General features: G+C 44.3%; 1 protein-coding gene across 7 annotated transcripts in view; it reads right to left on the bottom strand.

Annotated features, from left to right (window-relative positions):
* PARD3 (par-3 family cell polarity regulator) overlaps positions 1 to 22,364 on the bottom strand; it is a 1,412,997-nt gene that overhangs the window by 811,537 nt on the left and 579,096 nt on the right. For all 7 annotated transcript variants that reach the window (XM_086941535.1, XM_086941533.1, XM_086941537.1 and 4 more), the window contains exon 4: positions 282 to 460. In XM_086941535.1, coding sequence (XP_086797661.1) covers positions 282 to 460 — 179 coding nt within the window. The remainder of the gene's footprint in view (positions 1 to 281; positions 461 to 22,364) is intronic.

Here is a 22,364-nt window from a genome sequence, read left to right as displayed (position 1 = left end):
GGCGGAGTTTCAACCAATTGACAGCTCCAGATGTACAATCAGAAACCAGGGTCTGGCTGAAAATCATGAAATGTGAGATTCGTGTCAAGATCTAAGCCTTTTAGCTTGAGCAACACGTGGCACGTGGAAAATGCCCTGGCATCAGATGAGCAATTCAGTTTGTTCGTTAGTGGAAACCTTTCACGAGTTGATTTATTTGATGCAAGTCTCTGAAGCTGAAGAAACAATTGCACCCGTGGATGAAATGGTACCTCTTCAAGTGTTAAACCACACAGACATACCTTCCTTTCGAGGCTGCCAGGACCTCCGGAATGGCTCTTTTTATGGAAGCCTGGAGTGGTGGACCATCGGGAAGGATTCTTGCGTGACGTCTCCTCGGCTGTAAAATTTGATTCGCTGTTGGAGGTCGGTAAACCGATCAAGGCAGGGTCACTACTTCGACGCACGTGCAGTGGCATATCTTAAAAACAAAGGACGGCACAAATGAACGGTTTTGCAAGGACATTTCTTAAACATATCACAGTGCATTTTTGACCCAGCTATCATTTATTTTTTTCTTAAAGTCTTGCACAGATGGCAGTGTTTATTACATACGAAAAAGAGACTACATGTGGAATTAATTACTACAGATGGACCTATAACTGGCATCACCCTCGAAAGAAGCCAAGATGTTCATCGTGGATTTCTACCTCTGGACCTAACCAGGAGCAGATTTCTTACATTTATATTAAAAATCATTCGTGGGCACCAAAAAGCTTTAGAAACTAAGACTAACGGGATATGTGAACAATTTTAAATGTAATATGGAAAAAACATATTGGAAAAAACTGTTAATAAAGCATTAGATTAGAAATATGGTAGAAAAACTGGTATCTAAATGAACAATGAATAACATTTAAAGATCGACCAAAATGTATGTAACGCAATGGAAATTCGATTTTTTGCTACACAATGCATGGCACAACAGAAGAAGAAGCAAATTTAGTGTGCGATAAATTAAAACCTTAATATAACACATTGGACCTGAATTTAAAGGCCAGCGGTAATTTCTGTGGTTGGTGAGCAAATAGAGGCACAACCTGTAGTTAGTATAACTAGAACTCGCACTTGCTGTGATAGGATTAGAGCAACTAGCCCTGGAGTTTCAGAGACCGAGTAGGACATTTTGATGAAATTACATTCATGAAGTTTCCTGCACAATCCTGAAATATTAAAGGTGACCCCGGTACACACCAAGTATTTCCACTACTGTACTACACCCGGGCACACACCAGCTTTCAGTACCAGGGACCTACATATCAATAGTGCAACATGTGCAATGGCACCGGGACTCGGCAATCTGCGGGAACCACATCACCTCAGTTACAGCAGTTGTGTTTAACTGTAAAACAAACGGATTTTCGCCTATTTTCATTGCTTGTTTTAGGTCCCATGACACCCATACTAAGCCACTGCCCAAACCACGTGTTAGAAACGTGTTCACATTACTGCTGTGAAAAGGTGGAATAGAGGTCGGCTTCCACTGGAAATTAATACAATCTTTTTCTTTTTTTTAGAATTTGGAGTACAATAATAGTATGTTTGTGTACAAGAATGCCATTCTGTATCCGGTCAGCTCAAACGGTAACAGACTAAAAATTATGCCAAGTATTATTGTAGCACAGACAACAGCAATGTATAAAAGCTGGTGTGATAAACGCCGGTGTTTATGTTACTCTTATCAGGGGCCTGCAGAAGGCCACGCTCTTAAAAGTCTTAGTTTGAGGCATTCCTCTATTTAACCCCTCGCATGCTGCCGCGATTCTGCGCCTGTGCGGCAAAATCGCGAGTGGGTTTATGACGGCCCCCAGCCGTCATCAGCACACGAGCGCTGTAGTGCATGACGGATGAGGGCCGTCATCAGCATGCATGGGGTTAAGCAGAGGACTCAGACACGTTGCAAACCGAATAGGATCATGGACTGACTACAGCAGAATGTGTGGATCAGCTGTTTTTCATAATTAAACTACATTTAAAAAGATATTTTTTTGGAAAAATTCTGAAAATGCGCTGTCCCTTACTGGAAACTCGTCACATTTAACTTATTCTTTTACCATCTGCATTTTTCTATTTTGGAATAGAGGTCTTTCCTGCTGTTTGAGAGGATTCTGTCCCAATGGAGGCCCATATTTAAACCCATCTGAGATAACTCCCCACCGGGGGCGAAAAGATGTAGGTGGGTATTTTCCTTAGATAATAAGTAATATCAGTTTTGGGCCCAGTTTGGTTTCAAGGAAAAAAATGAATATAAAAAGGATAACAAGCTGCTCCTCTATGTCACGTGTACCTTCTTTATTAGATTTTCCATGGGCATAGTTGTGTCTCAGTACCAATAACCTGAAAGTATTTACTTCTTGATTTATTTAGAGTTTTCATATAGCGCTATTGGTCTTTTCTGGTTACTTCACAGCGTAAGGTGAAATACAGAAAAATGAGAGTTGGAGTATAATCAGTTGGTTCGGGAGGATTGTTGTGATCTTCTTCGCGAGTTCTTCAATGTTCCAGAGAGGTGTGGGTTTAGTGAAAAGCATGATGAAACAGTTCAGTCTTATGGCTTTTCTGAAAAGATCGTACATCGGTTTTGCTCCGAGGAATTTACTTCTGAACTTGCATTAGAATATAGAGTACGCCATCACTGAGGGCACATATGGAGTGGCCATGGATGACGATTCACCAAAATTACTAGGCTAGAGAAAGTTACATCACACACCATTGGTTTTCAGAACATCACAGGAATTGACTTCATATGACTTTGTGGAAATTCACAAAATTGATGTACATAAGCAGCGTTCATTTGTCTTTTCCCATTCCCCTCCCTGTACGCACCACGAATGTCGTGAGACGTTGACCGCATCACTCCGCCAGTAAAGGCCCGTGCCCGGATGTACCTGACAGCCATTTTAGGCACCATGGCCTCTTTGCCCGCTCATTGAAATCCCCGGCTTCCCTCCTGCGCGCATTTGAACACTCCCCCCACTCTCAAATGACCCTCTCCCTCCGCGCACCCTGGCTGCCCCCTCCCTCACATGCACAGGTCCGCATGACCCTGTCCTTGGGAGTCACGGCCGCGCCTGACCAACACCTCCTTTCCTTTCATGAATAACCCCTCTGTTGGTAAACCCTCCCTCCGCGATTGACTGTCCACACAGGTCCGAAGCCATCGCCTAAGCCGGGAGATACTGTTTACTGCCCCTTATTGTATGGAGTCACTCCTCTTCAAAGGACCCACAATTGATCCTGGCCTCCCCACCCCCTGGGGTACGATCAGGCGCACACATCCTAAGAATCGGCGGAACACTCAGCTGCGTGATTGCCCCCTCCTCTTATCGGCAGGTTAAGGGCCTCTATTGTGGATATATGTGGGGTGGGATTGACACGAGGATTACGGGGATGTCTTTTCCTTGTTTCACAATGTCGTTATTGTAATAAGGAATGTTTTGTAAGGTATAAAAGGCGATGTCTCAGAGAACTTGTTAGAGCACCTCCCGAAAGACACTGTGTTTCGTGTCCGAAATGACAGGCTCTCCTCATGAGTAATAAATCCTGTTCTTGTGATTCCTGCTTCCAGCGCCCGTCTCTTTATTTGGTAACTATTCAGAATGGGAACTAAGAGGCGTCTTGCGCCAGCCGCCCGGGCATCGATAGTAATATGGGCTCACTTTCAACAATTGGCGTCCCAACGCGGGGTCCATCAGTGACATAAGGTCCAGTAAGAGAGATCCAGACGATGAGGTGAACATCTAAATGATTGGAGTATACCTGCCTTGAGAGGGCCCTCGTCCGGCTGCCGATTGAATGAACTTCACCGATTCTGAACGGACCTCTCTCGAGTGACCTATTGTCCTGACTGGAATCCCACAGGAATGCTGCATAGAGTAAGAGAACGATCGGGCGCTGGAGGGGGAAGACGAAGAACTGTCCGCATGGTCCGGTCCGGGTAAGAGTAAGTAGGGCGTTTTTACGCCTGATTGGTAGGATGGTTTTATCCATCTGATTGATTGATTGATTGTATTGGAATCGGTATTTAAATACTGATATTGTTGTTGTTGTTCATTTAGCTTTGGTTGCTACTTGAAATATTGGTTCTCTTCTTGAGAACGAGACATTCTCTGTTTGCAAACAGCGGCGAATAGGAACGTTCGTCTCTCTTTGCAGATAGAGAAGGGTAGGTAATGCCCCTTTATGATTCGTCATGCCTACCTTTCTCCCCACTGATTGTTTGATATCGATTAATAATCGATTGTTGCTCTGAGATCTTCCCTGTCCACAAACAGAGACGAATAGGAATATTCTGTCTCCCTTTGCAGATAGCAAAGGGCAGGTAATGCAAACGTTTGTCCCCGTTGTAATCCGTCATGCCTGTTTTTCTCCCCACTGATTGATTGATTGACTGGACATTGTTGTCCAAGGAATTGTTCGTTTGAGGTATTTTCTGTTTACAAATAACGTGGAATAGAAATATTCTGTCTAGTCTTTGCAAGTAGTAAAGGGTAGGTTATGCCCCTTTATGATTCGTCAGGCCTACCCACTCCCCACTGATTGACTATTTATTGGGGGTAGCTCACCTGGTCCGCCCAGGAGGCTACCCTAATGAAGGGACATATGCTCCCCACTCATTGACCATTTATTGGAGGTAGGCCATCTGGTCCGTCCAGGAGGCTACCCTAGTAATTGGAGGTACATCATTTGGTCCGTCCAGGATGATACCCTAATGAAGGGACATGTGTTCGCCACTGATTGATAATCTAGTTCCACCCGGACCATTTATTGGAGGTAACTGATCTGGTCCGTCCAGGAGTACCCCTAATGAAAGGACATATAAAAATATGAAGTGATCACCGTACCCTGTTAACAGAAACTTTAGCTTGAAACACGCTAAGGAAAGGAAGGAAAAATAAAAGAAATCGGGCTAAGTCAGTAACCCCCTGATGAGCTTTCGACTTCACTAAAAATAAGAAACATTAGGAATAGTTCGTAATAATAAATATAAAATGGCGAAAGCTTGACGGCAAGACAGCCACAAGGTAGCTAGGCTCCGCTGCCTATTCCTGCTCCAAACATGTCTGCCTCATTGCCCACCACGCCCAAATAACGGTAACATGAAATAGATACAAATCAATAGATACCTACCCCCATTCCGGAAGCTCCCGAAGTGCAACAGGTCCGCGGTTACGCCCATCAGGAAGGCGAGGCCTCGATGCGTGCAGAGCAGGGCTCGGCTGGCCGCCATCGGAAGGGGAGACTGTGGGGCGGACGGCCCGAAGGTTGTTATGGTCTCCCCATTCCCTTCTTTCCTTCTGCCCTGCGGGCCACGGGGGGGGATGTCTTGCCTCAGCCACCGACCCTCCCCCCCCCTCTCTATCGCCAGCTCCGGCCGTCAGCAAAACCGGAGCCAAAGCAGGTAGCTCCGCAGCGATAACTCTGGAAAGTTGCAGGTAGTCCCTTCAGCGGCAACACTTGAGAGTTGCAGGTAGTCCCGCCACAAAAGGGGGGGATGTCTTGCTGCCTCCGACCCCCCCCACCCCCCAATCTTCATTGCCTGGCACGGCCATACCAAAGCGCTGGAGCCGAAGAACGGCGCGGGGTCGCTGGAAGGGGGAGGCGGCGCGAACGAGCCTCCCCCACCTCCCTCCAGGTGGAGGCTTCCAGCGACACCAAACGCTCCTGCTTGAAGAGGGTCCATATCAAAAAGCGGGTTTTCTTGCCCGGGACGGGCACACGCCCTGTGCTCCTCAACCTTGAAGATTTTAAAAGAGCCGGGGTGGGGGCGACCTCTCCACGAGGCGCCCCCCGCCCCCGTCCTCCGATGGAGCCACGAGACGTCGGCGCACTCCTGCCGGCGCCAGCCTCAGTTTGGAAATAACTAAAATCCTGCAAAGATACAGATTTGTTCAGTTCCGGTGGAACACCAGAATGACCCGGTAGGAAAGATTGTTGCCTCCCTCCCCACTTTTGACTGATGGTCCATATTGCTAGTCTGTTACCCCATTGCGAAAAACTTTTTGAACTGCCAAAAGAGGTTCTGGTCCAACCACGAGTCAGTGGAGGCATTCTGACTATACTGGGACCTGCCTGACCTCGCCCAAAATGGCGCCGATACAAAATGATGCAGTTTTTGGACAATGAAAGTAGATAAGATGGATATTGATTATGTGCTTGGAAAAGAAAGCGATATAAGATGGATATTGATTATGTGTTGTGACAGTGAACTGATTTAGGGTGGGTACTAATTATGTTTGGAAGCAATGAATTGGTATAAAATAGGCACTGATTGAGCATTTGGACAATGAATTGATATACGTTAGGTATTGAGTAAATAGTTGGACAATGAGATATTATTGAAAGCTTGAATTCTTGACATGCATTATACTCACCCCGTAAGAAAGTTCGATACGATTTTATTGCACTGCTGCACTTTATGAAATGAATGGCCACTGACTTCGTTCCTCTTATGCACAGTTCCAGTCTGCTCCGTAGCCGGCCCACTGGGTTGTAGGCCCGTATTTGTGCGCCAACATTTTTAATTAAAGGTATTTTGAAAAAGAAAGTATAATTGTAGCGGTTGCATTAATGAGTTTCGAATGTGTTACTACTGTCTCCGATATAAGCGAAAAATAAGCAGCTTTATTAAGGTTGAAGGGTAAAAAGGCCCAATACTTAAGCAGTTACCTTATATGCCACAGATAGCAGGAAAAAGTTATAGATGCCCTTAAGCAATACCGAGGAAATGCCACCTGACCACCACCCTTACACATGACCTAAAAGGCCACGCTCGAGTGATTCATGTAGATACGCAGACCATCGATGATTGTCTACCCAACACTACTGGACCCTCTGGGCTTAAACGCCGAGATGGTAGAGAATGAACCCCGTGGAGATAGGTCGAGTATGAGGTAGGTAAAAACATTTTTTTCAGATTTATGCGCGTTGATGTGTTTTGAATGCTACCCCCACCCCCTTCTTCTCCTCCCTTCTGCAGGTCACGTCGGAACATCGGTTGAAGTATGGAGGAGGGATGATCGAACGACCGACGAAAGGGGAAGGAGGGTATCTGAGCATAGTACTTATGCTAACGAGTTTTGAAAGACGTAGACTTAGATATGACTGTTCCTCCTTAGAACGTAGCGACTGGGAGGATGGACTGACATAGAAACTTGACGGGTTAGTACTGTATGACGGAATTTGACTCGAACCAGCACGCCAGATAGTGCAACTATGACGTTTAACTAGATAGGGAAAGGACAAGGAAAAGTCCCGGGGTAAGGGTTACCTAGGCACTACCCGTCTGGGAAAGTAGGAATGTTGTTGATGTTCAAAATGTACCACCTCCTTCTCGCACTCTTATAGATATAGCCAAGCTGTCCGACTGTTCTCCCGATCAATACCCTCCGTTGCCTCAGCCTGGAGAACTTCTCACCAAAAGAAGAAACTCAAAAGTGGTTTAAGATCCAACCGTGGGCAATAGCCCGACTAGGTTAATTTCTGACCGGCTGACCGAGGTGTAAGTATTAGCAATCGAGAACGCTCGCAAAAATAGCAAGCGAGAGGAAAAAGGAGGAAAAGGTAAAAAGAGCTCAGCCCGTAGATAAATAGGATATTAAAGATACGCAGCATGCAAAAAGAGATCTTTTTGACCAATAACTGTTCTATGTTTTGTCGTGAATCTCTTTGTATGTAATACATGTACTGTCTTCCTTCGTCTGAGTTTGTGTGTATGTACTGTATGGGTTTATGTCTCCCCTCTATTCGCGTCTCTTTGTTACCTGACCCCTGCTGTTCTGTGTTGTGAGCGCACTGAATGACCTATTTCCGTACACGTCTCTCTTTCTCTCTCTCTCTCTCCCTCTCTATCTATCTCTCTCTCTCTCCCTCTCTCTCTACATGTCATACGTGTACCGAATGGCTCGTTTAGGTTGCGGACGACTCTCACTCTCTACGAGAGTCCCCCTGTTCCATCTTCCTTTTTGTGGTAAAATTGTGCCCCGCTGGCACCAGTCTGATTGGATACTTATTGAACACGAAGGTGTTCAGCGAAATTGACAGAAACTAAAACGATTGTAACTTGCCATATTACCACCTCTCCTTTCTGCAAAATGAATGAACTCGAATTGGCTAAGAAAGAAAGGACAGGTAAGACGACTAAGGTCCCCTAATCTGGCCTTTTATAGGGGAACTATATGTCAATGGCACCCTATTTTTCAGTTCGTTAGAGACAAGCGCCAATGTCCAGATTGACCCCAATGCCCAGATTGCCCCACCCCTTTGCACTCAAGCGCGAATGCCCGAAGCGTCCCCGCCCCACTTGATTGACCCCAGCTGCTGTCCCCGATGTATAACTGATGACCATGAGTAACTGTCGCCCCTCGAGAAAAACCTGTTTAACCCTGTCTTTCGATGATTGCACCCCCGCTCTGTTTGAAAGAGTTAGCCAGCTCTAAAGGGAAATGTAAGACTGTTAAGGCTCGGGTTAGAAGGACGAGTCTCCCCTGAATGTTGCCAATTTTGGAGTTTTTGATGAAATACGCAAGTGATAGGAGTCTGACCTCTGTCCATATGTGTCATGAATGAACGCCGATTAGACTTGGTGCGAACACAGTAGAAATACCCACATACTTACTTCATGGTAATAGACTTCTGACTATGACCAATGAGCATAACCCCCAGGTGCTAGGATTGCGAGTGGAATTCAAATGTAAAAATCTCTTCTCCTGCCAGTTCTCTAAAACTTGTTTTTACCCATTCAAAGATATACGATCACCGGAGGAGAAGGGTCGGACGTGACGCACAGCCTGGCTGCAGATCATGAGACACATGCGACCTCGACCAAAGGTGGAGCCGCAGCGCAACAAGATATGGGACGAGGCAGCACTCTCCAACGCGGTAAACTAAAGGATGAAGGGCTGTCCTGAAGCTCTCTGTCCGCTAACCCACGTGTGCCTGAAGCCTCTGTCCCCCTTTTCAAGCCCGATTGATGGGCCTGCTTGCTTGTTATCCTTTGCTCCCTTGGTCCCTTTGGTGTGTCCCAGGAAATCTGACCCCACTCCGCCCTCTCTCCCATCGACTATTGAACCACACACCCTCTTTTCCACGTGACTTTTTGCCGAAAGGAAGAACAGCATTTAGGTGGAAATGGGGTTATGCCACGGAAATATAGGTGCCGAGCATAAGGCGCCACTAAAAGGATTGGTTAGGGAACAGGACTGTGGTCTAACAGCAGAGGACAGACCGCACCTTGCAACGCGAAAGGTTAAATCCGAGCTGGACCTATAGCTCCACCGCCGGTGCTCAACAGCGCCAACGAAAGAACACGGACTAGAGCCTACCAGTGATGGCTCACTGCTAAAAAGACACTGTGACGAAGAGATCTTATGTATTGGACTGAATTCCTCCCTCAACTACTTGGTCAAAATGTTCATTGGTCAAATTTTTTGAGAAAGTCAGAAGCATTTATGCTATGTAGTACGTTTGAACGTTAGGAACCCAACAAATGCAATTTCCTATGTGCTGCATTCTGCCAATCGCATCGACTGTTCATGGTTATATGCAATATGTTAGTATTGACAAATGCTATTTCATCAACCACACATGTTTATATGTACGCCCATCAATTAGGAAATGAACTTTGTTATGTAAAAAGCGGCGACTGTGGAAATTCACAAAATTGATGTACATAAGCCGCGTTCATTTGTCTTTTCCCATTCCCCTCCCTGTACGCACCACGAATGTCGTGAGACGTTGACCGCATCACTCCGCCAGTAAAGGCCCATGCCCGCATGTACCTGACAGCCATTTTAGGCACCATGGCCTCTTTGCCCGCTCATTGAAATCCCCGGCTTCCCTCCTGCGCGCATTTGAACACCCCCCCCCTCTCAAATGACCCTCTCCCTCCGCGCACCCTGGCTGCCCCCTCACTCACATGCACAGGTCCGCATGACCCTGTCCTTGGGAGTCACGGCCGCGCCTGACCAACACCTCCTTTCCTTTCATGAATAACCGCTCTGTTGGTAAACCCTCCCTCCGCGATTGACTGTCCACACAGGTCCGAAGCCATCGCCTAAGCCGGGAGATACTGTTTACTGCCCCTTATTGTATGGAGTCACTCCTCTTCAAAGGACCCACTATTGATCCTGGCCTCCCCACCCCCTGGGGTACGATCAGGCGCACACATCCTAAGAATCGGCGGAACACTCAACTGCGTGATTGCCCCCTCCTCTTATCGGCAGGTTAAGGGCCTCTATTGTGGATATATGTGGGGTGGGATTGACACGAGGATTACGGGGATGTCTTTTCCTTGTTTCACAATGTCGTTATTGTAATAAGGAATGTTTTGTAAGGTATAAAAGGCGATGTCTCAGAGAACTTGTTAGAGCACCTCCCGAAAGACACTGTGTTTCGTGTCCGAAATGACAGGCTCTCCTCATGAGTAATAAATCCTGTTCTTGTGATTCCTGCTTCCAGCGCCCGTCTCTTTATTTGGTAGCTATTCAGAATGGGAACTAAGAGGCGTCTTGCGCCAGCCGCCCGGGCATCGATAGTAATATGGGCTCACTTTCAACAACTTTTGACCCTGATTCTTGCCAGGACGTCATGTCACATTACTTTAACTCTGATGACCTCACAATAAGTAAAACTGCTGACAGTCCATCATAACTACATGAGTTCTACAACAAAAAAGAACAGATAAATGTCTATTTTAGATACTACTATGTTAGGGGTCTTTGAAAATGATGGGCATACTATTGCCCTCAATCATCGGTAGTGAGAAGAGCAAATGAGAGGACCTTTTCTTGAGGAGCTTAAGGGAGGTTCTTCCCCAGGGAACATTTAGAAAAAAAATTATTAATTAAGCACATTTTCACAAAAACTCACAAAAGCGTCATAGCCTCTAAAAAGACACTCAAATACGAAAAGCTAATAACACCAGACAATCCCAAGGAGTTGACACCATTTTGCTTTTCAAAATGTGCTATTGGGGCCACCTTATGCCAAATAAGATATGCTAGTGCGAGAATGGTGCCTTTAATGCTGTTAATGTCCAATTGAGTGATCCCTGTCAAAAATTACCCCATTATGTCTTGGACAGAATGTTGTCATGGTTTTTCCCTCCTATATGCCATGGCTGTCCTCCATTAAAATACCTACAATGTGCTAGCACCAGCAACTTGCCATGCGTGCAGCCTGTGCCATGAATTACCACTAGTATGCCAATATCAGTACTTTACCATGGGTGCCCATTATCCTAAAAATACCCCTAGGATCCTAGTGTAAGTATTTGCCATTAGCACCTTCAGTATGCCAAGGCCAACATCAGACTTGCAAGCACAACACACCCTTGCTCACACTCACTTTCACTCATTAATTTTTTCTTACTTGCACTCATCCATTCTCACTCACCGCTTTGCACTCAGTTGCTTTTCGACCATGTGAGGGGTACGCTAAATTAAGAGGACAGGAGTACTAAGTTTCATGGCCCATAGGCATTCAAAATCCGGATTTATTTATATCCTATGCTTATATACAAAAATATTTTTAATATATTAATTGGGCGTGGGTATAAAAAAGAAACCATATAAAGTTTGAGCAGACTCCACACACATCGATTAGTTGATATATGGCACTAGCGCCATGGTGAACTTAAGGGCCCCATTCGCCCTGCACACTGAGAGGAGGAGGAGTCAGAATATAATGTACATATAGTCTGGAATGTTGTAGCTGGAATATTCATTCACATGTGTTCCAGTACAGAAGAAGTACCCCATATTGGAAGCCATGGATTGCCAAAGAATAGCCTAATGATAAAAAGTTGATCGATGTTGCAATCGGTCGTAGTTCAAAAAATGAGTCACTCAGCTTTTGAAGACGTTTTTTATACAAGCTACAAAGTATCAGCAAACAACACATAACCAAGAAAACACCAATCTTGAAAGTGGCAGATTAATCAATTAACTCTAATGTCTAATCCTATTTAAGTTGAATCAAATGACTGAAGTCTAGGAAAGAAAAAGAAAGTAGAAAGGGCTCAATTTGGTAGGGTTTCATAAAATGTATGAGAATAAACTAAATGCCATTTTCATAACAATGGTATTACTCCAAACTGGAATCTTACAAGAATGGTGAATAAATGACATTGCTTCCTCAATCAAGTACAGATTTCTGGCAATAACTTGTGATCAATCAAAAGTCGCATTTGAACTTGATTAAGGAGTACAAAGCTAAGATATAACCCTAGATTGATGTTACACACCACTAACATTAAGTAATGCGTCTTGATGTTACTGACCAATTGTACAATATTCTGATGTATTTTGCGTCTTAATGCACAGTATGTAGCTTCACATAGAGTTTTCAAGTTCAGTCGATTAAATATTGGACTAAAGAAGTGTCTTCTTAAATCAATGCAGAACAAGCTGTGGTACACGCAAGCCATATTGACTTAACATCTTTGTTGGTGCCTTGCGTTAGACTCACTTCTAGGTTCTGTCAGCTGGAATCAATAACTTCATATATATTCAGGTAATTGTACATCTAGTACTGCACAATTTTATATTCACCAATAATAATTCAGTCTGGAAAAAACGTTAAACAATGTGTAAAGCATAAAGACAAATAGAAATTGTGAAACAAAATAAGACTTTCTTTCGTTTACTATAGATCTTATCTTGATTTATTGTCTCTCTCGGAATTCTCAGGTGACCACGCATAAAAATACCATTAGCTACATGCTTTTGCAATCTCTGTAACTTTAGGTCTGACAGTGAGTTCCTATGCCAAGTATATTTCAGCGTTCGAGCACTCGTCATCACGTCCCCATGAGGTCAACAAACACATTTGGGGAAGTAGCGGAGCAGCAAGAGAAACCTTTCTGCTGTTTCTTCCAAGCACTGGTCTAATCCGATTGTGAGAACCTCAAAGGCATAGTCTAACCGGATTATGTTACATGCAGGACATGCATTTAATTAAACACTAATCTTGAAAAACATTTTTTAATACAATGTTAGCACAGTAGGAGTGCCCAAACCTTCTTGCCATAAACAAAGCTGAATCAGATTTGTTTTGAAACACCCGGACCCTTACCTGCTTATCGCTTTATTGATGTCATTTGTCCATTTAAAGTTATAATACCGAGACAATTGTATTGTTTTATTCTCTCCATTTTGGGTTAAGGGTTTCAAATCAAACAGCTCTTTCTCTGAAAAGATTTAGCTCCAGTTTTTTTTTTACGTAGGCTTTGCCACCTGCAATCCACTGCAATGTTCACTTGTCTACAACAATTAACCACGATACAATATTTAAAAGTTGGTGCGGACATGTTCACTTGCTGAGCGACCAATCAAAGTCCACCAAATGACAAAGTGATGGTGCCAATTTGCAACCTTGCTGAAAACCTTTGGCATCTCCCTGTATGCGTTTGCTGAAATCCATTAAATATCAAATAAAGTAGACCCAAGTTAAATTACAAGTCTTAGTCCCTCTAAGAGAATGAGAAGGGGAGACAGTTAAATAGTGCAGATACACTTATATGATCCCTCAACATTAGCCTAGAGTATTTTTATTGTAATAGTATTTATATAGCACTTACTACCCTGCCGAGGCGTTGAAGAGCTTTATGGTTGGTAGCACCCTACCACGTAACCGAAGGTTTGCGGTTATTCAAGTGGATATTAATTATTGTTTTACGTTGTTGGGATTAGTCCTCTGCTCTCATGAAACTGTTGAACCATTTTTACCAATTTCTTGAGTTAAGTGTGATTATTACAGTGAGTCTATGTGCAATGAAATGTGTCATATATTATGCGACAAGGTGCTTTTTTGTATTTTTTTATTAGCATTTTTGTAAAAATTAATCACAGGAACAATAATGATAATAGCATTCAACGTGTAACAATTCATAGTAGAGAAATGAATACATTATAAGCAGAAACAAGGTGCTTTTAAGGTCGAACCCTACCAGACAGTGCAGCTGTCTGTTTGCAAAAGACTGAGGACATTCGGAAAACTGACCTAAGAATGCAGTCCGCCCATTGCTTAGCGTTGGCTTTGTGGTTTGTAATTCACATTTGCTTATGTTCTATTTGCTGCCTTTATGTATTTCGGGCTGTGCACCAGGACCTAGTCCCTTTTGTGGAGCACAGCCTGTTTTCTGTATTCATCAGCGAAGCAGCTTGGTGTTTACATTTCTTTCTCTGACTTCAAAGTGAGAGTATTTATCTGACAATCTGAGAGTGAGAAAAGAAAGGAATGTTTCTAGCATACAACATCTAAAATCTATAGATGAACTGTGCTAATATTTCAGAATATATCAGAATTAGGAAAGCACAAATTAAGCAATTTCTTTTCTAATTCTGAAGTGTGCTGGAAACAAATACTTTAATATAATCAATCCCAATCAATACACTAGGTGATGCCATTTCCACACATTATCGGTTGTACGCACTTTAGTTTTATCAGTACAACTGAATGTCTGTGCAAATGTAATGGTCATTTAAATTGAAAACGTGTTGTCTGTAATGGCAGTGCATTACCACGTCATGCAAATGTCACTAACTTTTAGCCATGATGAACAGCAACCACTCCAGAGTCCAACATGACAAACACGTTGGCAAAGTCAATAGCTCTTGCCATAAGCAACAAGTATTGGCTTTGCCAAGGCTTGTTTACACATTGAACGGCAAATGTTACAAAGGTTTCCTATCATGCATTGCAGCACCCATTCCACTGGAACCCATGATCCCTCTGCCCTCTTATCTTACATTCCACTGCATGCCACTCTGATGACCGCAGCCAACAAGTCACAGACTGTTCTGTGGTGAATGAAGTAGGATACCTTTATTGTTTCATTCTTTTTAACTCCTTCGACGCTCATGACGAGCTGAGCTCGTCATGAGTCACGGCGCTCAGGTGTGGCCCGCGGAACGCTCAGGTGCGGGGAGAATTCCCCTGCTGTGCTGAGCGTTCCACGGGAGTCAATACACCTGTGACGAGCTGAGCTCGTCATGAGCACAGGAGCGCCGTAGCTCATGATGAGCTCAGCTTGTCATGAGCATGGGTGCACTGTGCGCGCCACCCTGCCCCCCAGCACAGCGGGGGAATAACCCCCGCAGCGAAGGGGTTAAGCCTAGTCTCTTGTTTACCTCATTTTATTTTGATCTTGGTGGAAGCAAGGTACACTAGTCCTCTTTTGCACACCTGTGTCGCACAAAAATATTAAGTTTGGCACTGGCATTCTTAAAGCACACATGTTTTAGGAAACACTGGCTGCAAATAGAAATAATTATCAAAAAACTTATTAAAGTAGATGCAAATTGTATTGGTGTATGTGACAAATTAAGTGTTGGAACTTGAGCGACGTATTTCCTGCAACAGCATCTGAAGCAATTCTTCCTCTGTATTCCTTCTTCTATCTTATTGGCATTGCTGCTGCACTTTTTATAGACCCTGAAATACTTCTGTAGCAGGCACAAGAATCTGGTGTTCATGTGTGATAAAGACTGTGCAGTCCGGAGCAGCCAGTGGCTATTGTCTAATAGTAAGGTCTATGATAATAGCAACAGGACCTCCAATGCGTGAGCCCAAAAAGAATGAGCTATTGAGTAAAACGTCAACCATCTTAGCACAGAAGACCAACTAACGGTTCTGGCGGACATCTTGAAACGATGGCACCAAAAATGACGCCCAATAGAAACTGAGTATTTGATCAGTTAACAAGGAAAGCTCAAGGTTCACTTACTTCAAGCTTCTGCAAATATGAGAACAAATATTTTTTTTACTGGATTTTGCGCGGATGATGATGCTTAAATACTGTATTAAAAATACCTTAATAGTTTACATAACAAAATTAGTATTGTGCTCAGGTGCCTCTGAACATTAACATTTGCTCATTGAGATATGGCATAACATTGTGAAGCATGGCTGGAGTTCCCCGTGGCACAGTTTGCAGGGCAGTGTGTAATGGAAGCCACTTTTACCCAGAAACAGGAGATGAAACATTTCTCCCATTCTAGTTTCATTTCAGTCCCGGGGTTGCTACTGTTCCATTTTCAGAACCCTTGGAGTGCACACTTCACCAAGGGGGCATTGCCCGGTCCATATCCAGCCATTCAGAGTCCTACAGAAGGTCAGGAAAGCCCAGAAGATGCACTTGGAGCAACCATGTATCACAAGGACTAGATCTTCGAGGTAGAGACACATAGTGTAGGAAGGTGGATACCCGACTATGGTTACCCCATATTTTGTGCCTAGTGTTTAGCTGGTTTTCGACTTAGTTGGCCTGGGATCCTGCTAATCAGGGCCCCAGGCTATCTGCTCTAACTGTAAAATGGACTCCATGTACTTTAGGTACATCTCCAATTGGATATTGGGTCACCTTATGAGCCCCTATATAGTTTACTTTAGGTACCCAGGGCTTAGGTGCATCCAAGGCCTACCAGGGGCTGCAGCATGTATTATGCCACCCCTGGCTGGCCATCCAAACTGACACAACAGACTGATCACTCAGATGGGGCAAGGTGGTGTAATCACCCTTTGCTTTAGATATAGTATACCTATATCTAACATTATATATAGACACATATGCACCTATAAGTCATTCCTATGGCAGGCCTTAACAATCCTGGAGGCAGAGTGCTTGGTTTTATGTGAGATGAGGCTCTAGCATGAGCTGAGCTTGTCTGCAGCTTTCGGAACCATGTCCTTATAGCTGTTCTATGATATAGCCATACCATATATTCTTAAAGTGCATTATCATCCTTGCGGTTGAATGCTAACTTTGGTTTAGCTTTATCAAAACATGTCGTGTAAGGTGTCATACGCTTTCAAATACTACCCCCTCACCAGTTCTGGCGACGGGGGTAGCATTCCACCCTTTTAAAGGGAGAAGACATGTTGTTCCTAGTAAACCCGGTTAAAAGTTAACCAGAGCCTCAGCATCACAAAATGGATGCTGCTGCCACAGACACAAGTCGGACCTCCTGCTGCTGGGAGTCCTTCCAGTGAGGGAGGCTTGGACAATAGGTTTCCTGTCTTGGGAGGTGCTAGCACCACCCCAGACAGGCCATAGTGTATTGGGGCAGGGAGGGCTGAATGAAATGAGACAATGCCTGGGGCACACAAGGTGTCCCATGCATAGTCCGGTTGAAACCAGTTGCTGGGGCACTCCAGCCCCAGCTCTGGCACAAAACTGGACAAAGGGAAAGGGGTGTAACCACCCCCTTCCCTGGTCCCACCCATAGGAGGGACCTAGCAGGTAATCAGCCCCTCAGATTGGTATATAGGTAGGAGCTGAGTCAAGAGACTTTAGATTTATCCTGAACTGAAACTTGAAACAAAACTCTGGACCATCGAAATTCTACTGAACATAGAAGACTGAAGAATCTCCCTTGTGGTCAAGGAGTGACCACCCTGTGTAAACAGGCACCATCCAGCGATCTGCGGTTTGCTTTGTCGCCACTCCCGCCGGAGCCCGATCACAGAGCCTGACAAGAACCAGACTTCCAGACTTTCTTGAGCCCGACTCCCAGCTACAGCAAAGCTGAGACCCGTGGAGGCGACGAGAGACGTGGGACCGGCCATCTTGAAAAACCTGTACCTTGCTACTTGTGCAGCTCCCAAGGCACCCTTGAAGCTGTGCATTGGAGACTGAGAAGCCCCTGCCCAGAGCACCCTCTACACCGACGCACAGCCCTCCACGAGTGCCGCGAGGGACCTGCTAGTGTTTTTGTGCTCGACGAGTCTGTCCGGTCACTTGCCCGATGGCTAGTGGCCTCTGTGACAACAAACCTACAAATCTACACCACTGGCCTGGTTGCTCCAGGCTTGACCTTGCTTCTCTGAAAAGGAGAAGCCCACCAGGCCTTGCTGGTCTGGACAAGAAGCCATCTTCGATTCCTGCGTGGGTTGCCTTTGCCAAGTCTTGTTGACTCCAATTCTGAAGCCGACACTGCCGACAGCGAGATCCTTCGTGGGACAGTCCATGCCCAGCTCCTAGTCGTCTTCGACACCTCCTGGTCCACGTGGCTACAGAGACAAGCTTCATGACATCACCTGATTGCTTCACGACATCGCCTGTTTCCTTCCTGGTCACTTGCTAGTGACCCAGACTCTGTCCACTCTGCTTTCAGGTACTCTTCATCCTCAATCCGCCCTTGGATCCAACCGGACACTTCTTTCCTGGTTGCCTGCAGCATCTTTCTCCAAGGCTCCATAGGATTCAGCAAGAAAACCTGAAACACTTTGACACCTATGCACCCGCTGCTTCCTGTGGGTGAGGTAATGCGAGTACTCCGGTGCTCCTGTGGGTATTAACTATCCTAGTGTCCTAGTTTTCAGTAGCTTTTTCCTAGTCCATCCGGAAGTGTCCTAAAAGAACTAGTTTCCATTTCTTTCGTTCCCATTATATGTCTATGGTAACTCGCGTTTGTGTTAAGACACTGCACACGCCTCCCGTGGGCCTCCTGCTTCATATCCTTTGGTAGTACAGTATAGCCCCAGCGATTCCCTAGGCCCTAGGCCTATTCCTTGTTCGTGATGTGGTTCTTATGCCACTATTTTAGTATATTGTTTTATGTGCCCCTAGGGCTCTATTGTATATTGTGCAACTTATTGTTTGATAATTGAGTATCTTGTTATGTGCTTGTGCCTCTGACCTCATAAAGAGTTCAGAGGGGTTGTGTTAGTAATATATATATATATATATATATTTTATATATATCCTGTGTGGTATCCTTTCATTTGGTATTAAAGGGGTAACATATGGCAAAACAGCTGGCTTCACATGCCCTCTTGAGTTTAGCCTAAGACTGCTTTGTCTGTGCTACCACTAGGATAGCTGGTCTATAAGGTTGACTTTACAACCATCACCATAGGGGTTGTTTGGACTGATACAGGGTGCCCACTAGAATAGTGGACATCACATATCAGGCCAACTTCTCACACATAGCAGTGCATTGGAAGCCACACAACAGCATGCAGTGGATGTGTGGTTTAGGAATAACTAAAGTAACCCTATTCTCACAATGAACAAGCGAGGCAGGGTGATGTGTGGGATCAGAGAGTGTATGACAACAGTGACATAACCTGATGTTACTTCAGTGGGTGATCAGAAAAAAGGGCCAACAGACATGGTGCAGGGAGCATTTATAAAATAATTATGACAATCTCAATTTTTAAAAATGTTTTTATTAAAGGGAGTGTTGTGGGCTAGTATTTCTTTTTTTATTCTTTTTTTTATTAATAATCTTTTATTCGGTTACCACTTGTTTGCAACCATAAAAAGTACACAATTTAAAACAATAAATTAAAAAGAACAACAATATTTGCTAAGGGAAAAAGCTTTAAGAAAAAGATACAATTTGTAATAGATAAGCAAACTTGCAACAAAATTTGAAACTATAAAACTATAAAACTTAAAAAAGAAAAGTTAAATTAAATTGCATAAAAAGGATTACGCAAGCTTTAGGGAGGAAATTTCTTATCAGTCGTGAGCTTGGCGTATCTTGATGCTTGCTTTTAAAAAGGTGGCTATGCACTTTGCAACATATACTGAGTCCAAGAGCTGTAGAGAAAGAAATGCAGGATAGCATGACCTATAACCAATTGAGCGAAGAAGTGGGAGAATCCAAGATTTTCATGGTGATTTGTAATATTTACAAAAGAAAATAATGTGACTTGTTGATTGAGTGGATAATCCATCACATGGACAGTTCATGAGGATACTCGACCAGTTTTGAACTTATGGAAAGGAAACTAAACGGAAAAAAGTATTAAAACAAAATCTTGTCAAAAGATATTTCTCGTGATTGGACAAATAATAATTTAGATAAGGTTGGATACCTTTGACAGATTGAATTGCACAAATTTGAGAGTTCGAAGGTTTTGCAATCTCCGTTAGATTGCGCAGTTCTCTCAAATGGTCCAGACATATCTTTTTTAGCTCTTTTCTTGAGATATCCTCCACACTAGGTGGGTCGTCAAAGTAAGAGCTACGGCCGAGATCGTTAAAAAAATTCCCCACATAGACTAACCAGGGGATCCTGCGCCAGTTGGTTAAAGCCATGCAGTCCGTAATCAAGGAACGTAATCAAGCAACACTCTGGTTTAGTCCATATGCATTGCCATAAAAGAATTGGTTGAGAACGTATGGTATCAGTAATATATTCCATACCAAGCTCATTATGTGAGGCATAGTTCGGAGCACTTTGTGGAAGAGCCAGCAGGTATTTGACAAACCCATTCTCTATTATTTGGATAGAGTCTATTGGACCATAACCCCAAACACCCGCTCCATATGTGGCCACACTATGGCATTTTGCATAATAAATTTTCTAAAGTTCGGGGGGTGCAGGTTTGCCTAACTTTCTCGAAAAGGAGACCAGGACCGATGTTGCTCGCTGGAAGAGAAGTTTTCTGCTGGCCGTGGCCTGTCGCCAGCTTAGAGAGTCGTCCACCAGGATGCCTAGGTATGGATAGGCAGAAGTTTTTTCCAGTCTTGTTTTTTCCACCAGGATTGGTTTAGAATTCTTGACCTTAGGACCAATGTGCATGGTGAATGTCTTTTTTATGTTGATTTTAAGACCAAGAGAACCCATAAAGGAGCAATATTTGTTAAGTTGTTTTTGGAGTTGATTCAGTGTTCGAGCTATAATAACCGAGTCATCTGCATATAGCAGTGTTGGTATAGGGCGATGATTAATCTGGGGTAGATCCTGGCTCTCTTCCTTCCAGCATGGCCTGCTCTAGTCCATTGGTGTAAAGATTGAACAGGAAGGGAGCCAGTACACATCCCTGTCTTACCCCTTTTCCTATGGAAAAAGAAGGAGAGAGCTCTCCGTTGACTCCAAATCTGACACGTGCCGTGGCGTCAGAGTAGAGTTCATGGAGGAAGACTATAAGGGCTGGGTCCACCCCAAGATCACTAAGAATAGCCCAGAGTTTGGGATGCTGGACACAGTCAAATGCTGCACTGAGATCAACATACACGAGAAAGATATTACCTCCTTTTGCACCCACATACTTTCCAATCAAGAGGGCAAGATTCAAGGCCTGCTCCACAGTCCCAAGACCCTTCTGGAAACCGTATTGCAGGTCGGTCATGATGTTATTTTCTTGGGCCCATGATTGTAATCGGTCCAGAACCACTCGACCCGCAACTTTTCCCATGGAGTCCAGAAGGGAAATAGGCCTGTAGCAGGCCGGATCATTGCGATCACCTTTTTTAAAGATGGGAAGCAAGATGGATGTTGACCAAGACTCTATCAGCCCTATTGATGATGCTGCGGCCAGGACCTGGGTAAGAAGTGGTGACCAAAGTTCAAAATTGTGGAGAAAAAAGTCCAGCGGAACACCGTCAGGCCCGGAAGCTTTTCCGGGTTTCGACGCCTTGAGAGCTTTAGCAACCTCTTCGTGATTAAAATGGATGTTAATCGGGTAGCTATTCTTCCCAGACTTGTTGCCTCCACTATGTTCTTCCCCTGAAGGGTCCGTATGGGGATTCCCAAAGGTGTTGGAGAAATGAAACCCATTTAGCAGCCGTAACTGCAACGTCTAGGTGCTGTCCCTTTGATGTATCGGCCAAAAAGGGGGATCTAATAACTTGCCAGAAGAGGGCACTATCTTTACTTTGGCAGCTGTCATGCAGCTGTGCCCAAAGAATTTTCTTGATTTCTCTCCTGCGTTCCAGTCTGGCTGTATTATAGAGATTCCTTAAACTGGAAATTTTCAAGATATCCCTCGTGGGTCTGTGGAGGGCTTCCTTTAGGTTCGAGAGAGCCTTGCGACAGTCTGCATTAAACCATCTCTCGGAGGCAGACTTATTTTTCCTATGCTTGCCAGAAAACTCTTGTCCAATTACCTTCAGGATATTCTGGAAGCTAACCATGATTGTTTGGGGAGAGGAGTCGGTTGATAGACAGTCAAGTACCCAAGGTCTAGTTTTTACAAGAACTCTCTCCGTAATTACAACTGGGTCTACCTTAGCCCATTTGACCGTGTAACCGTTCAGTTTGTTCATAGTTAGAGAGTTTTGTCTTAGATGGCTGGAGGTGATAGAGTGCAATTTAACCTTTTTTGGCTTTACTCTTACACTAATGGGGAAATGGTCACTACTAGCATCAGTCCCAGTAGAGAAATTGGCCACCTGTCCCTTTAGGCCGTGGGAGGTCATAATATAATCAATAGTGGTTGAGGACCCCCTACCTTGGAACGTTGGTGAAAAATCTGTTTGGGGTTCTACTAGATCATTTACAAAATCAAGCTCTAGGGAAAAAAGGGACTCATTTAATTTATTGCCGCAGGTGGAGTGTACAAAATGGAACAAGGGACTACCGTGTTCG

This window comes from Lissotriton vulgaris, chromosome 10, assembly GCF_964263255.1.
Source record: "Lissotriton vulgaris chromosome 10, aLisVul1.2, whole genome shotgun sequence".
In the NCBI taxonomy this organism is placed as follows: domain Eukaryota; kingdom Metazoa; phylum Chordata; class Amphibia; order Caudata; family Salamandridae; genus Lissotriton; species Lissotriton vulgaris.
The sequence above is the reverse complement of the archived record's forward strand: the minus strand, read 5'-3'. Positions and strand labels throughout refer to the sequence as shown.